Genomic DNA, 7,954 nt, shown 5'->3' on the forward strand with positions numbered 1-7,954 from the left:
TTTTTTTTTTTTTTATGAAGGACACAGAGTCTCGCTCTGTCACCCAGGCTGGAGTGCAGTGGTACAATCATGGCTCACTGCAACCTTCACCTCCCAGGGCTAAGCGATTCTCCCACCTCAGCCTCCCAAGAAGCTGGGACTATAGGTGCATGCCACCATGCCCAGCGAAATTTTTGTATTTTAGTAGAGACAGTGTTTCACTATGTTGCCCAGGTTGGTCTTGAACTTCTGAGCTCAGACAATCCACCCAACTTCACCTCCCAAAGTGCTAGGATTACAGGCATGAGCCACTTTGTCCAGCCAAATTTCTTTTTCTTTTTTTTTTTTTTTATAGAGATGGAGTCTCGCCTTGTTGCCCAGGCTGGTCTCAGGCTCCTGGGCTCAAGCAGTCTTCCCACCTTGGCCTTCCAAAGTGATAAGATTAGAGGCATGAGCCACCACACCTAGCCATTGTACATTCTTATTAGATTTATTTTTTGTCACCAGAATAAATGACATTTTAAAAGTATGTTTTATAATCATCTGTAGTTGAATATTAAAATTTGGTGATTTCTGGGTATTCATTTGTATCCAACATCCTTGCTGAGCTCTCTTGTAGGTTCTGAAAAGGTGTCTATAGATTCCCTTTGATTCATTTGTAATCATATCACCTATGAAAAATGAGAGTTGTATTTTTCCTTTCTAATCCTTATACCTTTGATTTCTTCTTCCTGTCTTGCAGAACTGAATGGGACCTCCAGTACCATGATAAATAGAAACAGTGATGACAGGCTTTCTTGTCTTATTTATGATTTTAAAGGGATGACTCTTAGCATTTCACCACTACATACAATGCTGGCTAGATGTTTCTGGTAGACCCACTATATGAAGTTAAGAAATTTCCCTTCTATTCACAGTTTGATAAGAGTTTATGATAAATGACTACTGAATTATAAAATATGATTTTCTTGCACCTGCTGAATAATGATAAAAGTTTTTCTTCAATCTGATAACACGGTGATATTAATAGATGTTCTAATATTTAAACATTTTTATATATCAAGAAATTTCCAACTGTGTCATGAGGCCCTATTTTTAATGCATTGATTTGCTATTATTCATTCAGAAGTTTTGCATCTATGAAGGATATTGACCTATAATTTTCCTCTCCCCTATTGTCCTTCTCTGGTTGATATCAAAATTCTACTTGCCTCATAAAATGTGTTGGGAAGTGCTCCCTTTTTTTCTATTCTATTGTTTGTATAAAGAAGAGATCAATCAGTTCTTAAATGTTTAGTAGAAGTTGTCCTCTAAAGCTGGAATAGTTTTTGAGGGTAGGTTTTTAACTATTGATGCCATTTTCCAGGCATCTAAGTCTAGTCAATTATTTCTTTTTCTTTTTTTCTGGATGTTCTATATGATATATTTCTAGAAAATTGTATCTACTGTCAAAGACTTCAAATTTACTGGCATAAGGTTGTTCATTTTAAAATCTCTAATGTCTGTAGTTACGCTGATATTCTTCATCATTGCTGATATTCTTTATCAGTGTCTTTTATCAGGTTTTCTTGACCAGTCTTGCCAAGGGTTGGTCTATTTTATTAGTCTAGTCAAAGAGCCACCTTTCTGTTGTGTTGGTCTTCCATTGTATCTATGTTTTCCTTCCTTCCTTCCCTCCCTCCTTCTCTCCCTCCTTCGTTCCTTCCTTTCTCCTTCCTTCCTTTCCTCCTTCTCTCCTTCCTTCATTCCTTCCTTTTTTCCTTTCCTTCTCTCCCTCCTTCCTTCCTTCTTTCTTTTTTTCAAAGAAGAAGAGAGGGTCTTGCTCTGTCACCTAGCCTAGTGTGCAGTTGGTGCAATCATAGCTCATGGCAGCCTCAAACTCCTGGATTTAAGCAATCCTTCCACCTCAGCCTCACAGGTGCATGCCATCACACCAGCTAATTGTTTTATTTTCCTGTAGAGACAGGGTCTTGTTATGTTGCCCAGGCTGGTATATCTGTTTTTTATTTCATTAATTTCTGCTCTTATCTTTACTGTTTCCTTTCTTTAATTAATTAATTGCCTACTATCTGTTCCATGTTTTAAAATCTTCCACATTTTTATATATGTTCTAAAATTGGTTGATTCAGGATTCTTTATATGACCATTGCATCCACTTTGCTCACTGTATTGTTCAAAGCTACTATATGTTTTATCTGCTTGATCTATCCATAACTGAAACAGAAAATCTCCCTGTATAACCTTGAATTTATCAATTTATCTTTGTAAGCCTATTATATTTTGTTTTATATATTTAGAGGCTATATTATTAGCTCTATGTAATTTTTGAATTGTCACATTATCCTGGTAAATTGCTCCTCTTATCAATATATTGTGACTTTCTTTATAATAATGCTTTTCAACTTAAAGTCAGTTGACTGACTTCAGCTTTCTCTTCATTAGTATTAGTGTGGTATATCTTTTTTCAAGCTTTTTCTTTCAAATTTTCTCAGTGTCTTTAGACATGTTTTAGACGTAGCTCAATTTTTAAAAGTCAATCCGACAATCCCTACTGAGTCTAGCAAACTTATGTTTATTGTGATTCTGTCATCTTACGTGTGCTTGTTACAGCTTGTTCTATGCTTCTCTTTTTGTCTTGATTGAGCTTTTACTCTTGTTTTATTCTCTGTTTGGAACTTATAAATTGTATTTCTGGCCTTTGGAGCTTACATTTACAATGTCTACATGTATTCTTAAGAGTTTAAAGTTATTATCTCTGCCCTTCTTGTAGATAATATATAGAATGCTTTAACTTCAATCTCCAACCACACACACACACACACACACACACACACAAACACACACCTCATACAGAGTACTATTGTCTAGTATTTCATTGTTATTTTGTTTTTATGCCCATCTGATTAACATTATTATTATTACTGCTTTATATTATCAATGATCACTTAGATGTTCACACTGTACCCATTTCTTGGAGCATCATTCCTTCACACATTTCACTCATTCCTTCTTGGTTCACTTTCTTCTTACATCTTTTAGTAGTTGTTTCAGTAAGAATCTATTAGAAACTTTCTTATTTTCTTGATAGAATATCTATTTATCCTTCACTTTTGAAGGATAGCTTAGCTGGTAGAGAATTCCAGGTAGAGAGTTCTTTTTTCTTATCATTTTAAAGACTTTTTTTTTCAATTACCTTCTGGCTTTCATTGTGCTGTTGAGAAGTGTATTGTCTGTCTTCAGGGTGTCTTTTCCTTTGGTTGTTCTGAAAATGTTTTCTTTGTCTTGGCTGTTTTGACAAGTTATTCCTACTCATGTACACTATGACATGAGCACATAAAACTTTAGTTTATTTATAATACTTTTAGGGCTCATTGTGTTTCCTGAATCAGAAAATTAAATATTTTCATCAATTCTAGAATTGATAAAAAGCATATTTTCCTTATCTGAAATATTTATTAGATATATATTAGAATTTCTCTTTATATTCCTCTCTTTATCTCTCTTCTGAATTCTAGGTAATTTCTTCCAATCTATTTTCCATTTCACCAATTCTCTCTTTGCCTATGTCTAATTTGTTATTTAATCTATCCTTTACGTTTTTTATGTCAGTGATTGGTTTTCATTTCTAGAATTTCTACTCTGTTTAAATCTGTCTGGTTCATTTTTTAAATTTTTGAAATGACTAAATCTATTATTTTATTTATTTTTCATATGCTTATCATTAAAAGGATAGTCACTTATATATTTATATTTTATTATAATATTTTATAATATTTATATATACATTCTTCATATGCATATCATTTATAGTCACTTATATATTATCATTTTTAATGATATGTTTATCATTTATATCTTTATCACATAGTTTTAATATTGAAAGTTCTCATGGGAAATGATCTTGCTCCTTGTTGACTTTCCTAATCTATCACAAGGTGGGTTATATCTTCATTTGTTTTGTAATTTTAGATTATGAGCTCATGTTCATTAGGATTTTAACTATAGGAATCCTGCTGGGCATAAATTGGAGACATATTAATTCAGAGAGGGTTGAGGCTTGTTTTGATCTTGCTTCTGCCAGATATTCCAAGGTTATTACTTGCTCAGCACTAATGTTATTTGACTCTTCAACTTGGGAGTTACAAGAGCATGCAGGTATTATAAATTCAAACTCTAAACCTGATCCAAGATAGCCCCATGTTTACTAATTCACAAGGGAGACTATAAATCTTTCTCCCAGTTTCCAAACTGAGACAGACACCATTCTCTGTCACCTCTATATAAGAATGTATTCTTTCCAAACTACCCTTTTACCAAGTGAATAGCCTTTCAAGGGTTCTGATTTTTTGCTAGGGATAACTCAGATCCAACTCCCTGCCTGGATAATCCCAAAACTTCATCTCCTTTCCTTGTATGGGCTTTAAAACTCCAGGCACTAAGTTGCCAAGACAAGCAACACCCCCACCACAGGGCTATTTATATGCTTACCACTCTGATCCTCAATTCCACTTCATTTTTGCCCCTTTCATTCTTATAAAATTAGGTCTACATTAAAAATCACCTTTATTACATTTCATCCAGTGTTCCTAGTGGTTTAAGTGGTATGGTTTTCAGGGTATCTAGACTACCAGATTGCTAGAAAGTGAAGTCTCCAAAGTTCTTACCTTTCTGTGCCTTTTCTTTTGATTATATAAGGGAGACAGCTGAATTAGCTACTGCTATTTTTAAACCATTTCTTATAGTTTCTCATTATCGGCGAGGAAGGTAGAACACCATCAACTGAAGCTTTCTACAAGTAGTCATCATCTTGTATTAGAATGAGACAGGGTAGATGATAATGGGAAGTAAGAGGCCACTAAAGTTATGAGGGATTATGAAGAGATATTGTATGTAATGAATATCTTGAACTGGAAACCAATAATATCTTGAATTCAAATGCTACAAAGGCCCCTGTAATCAATATCTATACCGTACAACATAGAAAGTATAAACTCATTATGATTCATCCCCCCAAAAAGGTATAATTTAAACAAATTAAACAAACACAATTAAGAAATCAAATGGTTTCTAGAAATAGAAAATCTTTTTGGTGCTGTGTCTTACTGATCTACTTTTTTAAGTGAAAAAGAAGGAAGAAGTTATCTTTCAAGAAGGTTCTAAAAGAAGAAAAAAATGCTGACCATCTTGGTAGTTAGAAAACATATTGCTCCAGGCAGGGTAATAAATAGTTTCTAATCAGAAAAACCAAAGAAAAGATTACCATGGAACACTTAACATGACAGAATGGACCCAAGTTGGTAAGAAAGAGGACAAGAATGCTTTAAATAGAATGAAAGCCTTAGTATAAAATTAGATTTTTATGAGGAAAATAAAGGGCTTATAGAAATGGACAACACGAATAAGAGACATTCTGAATGTTCAAGAGAGAACAACAGAAACAGAGACCCATTGAAAACAAGCTTGGAAAATTTAGAAATTGAAAGGGTAACATTTGCACATTGTTCTTAAGGACAGAAATGCTCCCAATTTGCCCTGCCTACTGCTTTTCCATTAGGACAGCATCTACCAGCTCCAACAAGGCTGCTACTGCCACTGGGCCAGCAGTACTTTTCCACTTTCTCGGTAGTGGGCCAGGGTTGCTACAGATAATGCAATAGAGAAACCATTATTAAGGCAAGATGACAAAAGATGAGATTCCAATCTCAGAGGCCAAGAACCCAGACCTGAAAAGACAGACACATGATGAGAATTAAGGAGCCCTTCAAAGGCTTTTACAAATGACAAGCTGATATTCTTCTACTTTGGGTATAAAAATGATATGTAGAGATGTCTTGCCTCCCAATCATGGGATGGTGAACTTGAAAAGGACCTTAAGAGGTCCTGTCAACCATTAGCTCTTTTCATTAAAAATACCACTTGTGTTCTAACCACATGACCCTCAGTTCTCCAAATCTGCACATGTGCATATTTTAGACATTGTGTGTGTGTGTGTGTGTGTGTGTGTTTTTAAAGTGTTTCCTTACCATGGTATTTATTAGACCTCGGCAGTATTACTCATTTTTAACTATATGGAAGCAACTGACCTAAAAGGGACTTGCCACTGATTCAAAAGAATCTATTTCTTCCAGTTTTCAGTTTCACAGGAACACGCATATGGAAGCTTGCTTACCTTAGTGAAAGCTCGGTAACATAAGCCACACAGCTCCACTAGGTAGGCCAGAGTGAAGACGGCATTCTGAATTACAAAGCTGAGCAGTTTTGAAAACGGTTCCAACAAACTCTGCAATGAGATTGGGGCCAAATAAAGTCAATTGCTGATTATTTATTTAAAAAAGTATTAAAATCTTACGATACTTTAACTAATGGAATCACTTTTTTTTTTATTGAAAAATCTGTTGCCAGGTGGCTCCTGTAGCAACCCCGTTGGTCTAATAAAAACAGAACTGCACCTTCAGTCGAGGGCTCAAAGAGCAGGATCAAATCATTTCACTGCTCAAAAAGACATTCATTTTTCCATGTGGCATCATTTACAAACCTTCCTAACTTCAACCCTGTCTTCATGTCCACTCTAAGCAATCAAGAGTGTGGGGTTGGCAGTAGGATCTTCCACTTTATTTTCAGCACATTTAAGTGTTTATGAGTTCATCATATTCAGATCTGGAAGCCTGTCTTCTGGGTTAAGTAACGCAAACCACCCTTGTGTGTAAGTACCAAAGTACTATAGCTTATATAAAATTCATCACAACCCAGCCTCCTGCCAATGTTTATTAGGAAGGCATAGTCTGTTTCAGTTTCTCCCCCTGAATCTTATCCATAAAGGATTAGTTTTAGTTCCATATGCTTTCTTAAGTTATTTAGAAACATTTGTTGAGTACCTACTGAGTGTCAGACTGAGTTAGATGGATGATTTCATATAGTTTATCTTATTCAAGTTTTTCATAACTATCCTGGGAGACAGTGTGTTACAATATAGGTAATGACACAAGCACTAAATTCTGACACAAGGGTTTTCACACTCTAGCTCACTGTGTGTGACCTTGAATAAGTGATTTAATCTCTCTGGAACTTGGTTTTCTCTTCTGTAAAAGGGGAATAATAATGGCTTCCACCTCATTAGGGTGCAAGTTATGAGAATTAAAAGAGATAATATATGTAAAGCACTTGGCACCAGTAAGCTCTCCATCATTGTTAGCTATGGTCTTCATTATTAACCATCTGAAGCTTTAGTATCCATTCCTATTCTGCAGCTTAGGCAGTTAAGTAGACAAGTAATTAGCCTAAGGCCATGAAGGTATCAGGTGGAATTCAAAGCCAAGTTCCAGGGCAATTTTCCAGAGGTAAAATTTCTCTGCAGAGAAGATAAGATTTTAACTGGACTCCAAAACACTTGCATGCCATGATTTCCACTACTTCTCAATCTCTATAGTGCTCGCTGTCTGGTTTTCAAAAGTAATACATGTTCAGTGTCAAACTCAAGATATGTAGGAAAGGACACATGAGGAAGTAAAAGTCATCCATAGTCCCACCACCTCATGATTACATTTTGAACATAGTGGAAATATTACACACGTAAAACCTTGTATTTTTTTTATTATACTTTAAGTTCTAGGGTACATGTACACAACGTGCAGGTTTGTTACATATGTATACATGTGCCATGTTGGTGTGCTGTACCCATTAACTCCTCATTTACATTAGGTATATCTCCTAATGCTATCCCTACCCCATCCCCCCTCCCCACAATAGGACCCAGTGTGTGATGCTCCCCTTCCTGTGTCCAGGTGATCTCATTGTTCAATTCCCACCTATGAGTAAGAACATGTGGTATTTGGTTTTCTGTTCTTGTGATAGTTTGCTGAGAATGATGGTTTCCAGCTGCATCTATGTCCCTACAAATGACACGAACTCATCCTTTTCTATGGCTGCATAGTATTCCATGGTGTATATGTGCCACATTTTCTTAATCCAGTCTGTC

General features: G+C 35.5%; 1 protein-coding gene across 2 annotated transcripts in view; it reads right to left on the reverse strand.

The window, feature by feature from the left end:
• Positions 1-7,954, reverse strand: part of UNC79 (unc-79 homolog (C. elegans)) — a 357,370-nt gene that overhangs the window by 38,737 nt on the left and 310,679 nt on the right. For both annotated transcript variants that reach the window (XM_011951565.1, XM_011951564.1), the window contains one exon: positions 6,149-6,259. In XM_011951565.1, the coding sequence (XP_011806955.1) occupies positions 6,149-6,259 (111 nt within the window). The remainder of the gene's footprint in view (positions 1-6,148; positions 6,260-7,954) is intronic.

This window comes from Colobus angolensis, unplaced genomic scaffold, assembly GCF_000951035.1.
Source record: "Colobus angolensis palliatus isolate OR3802 unplaced genomic scaffold, Cang.pa_1.0 Scaffold32, whole genome shotgun sequence".
Lineage (NCBI taxonomy): Eukaryota > Metazoa > Chordata > Mammalia > Primates > Cercopithecidae > Colobus > Colobus angolensis.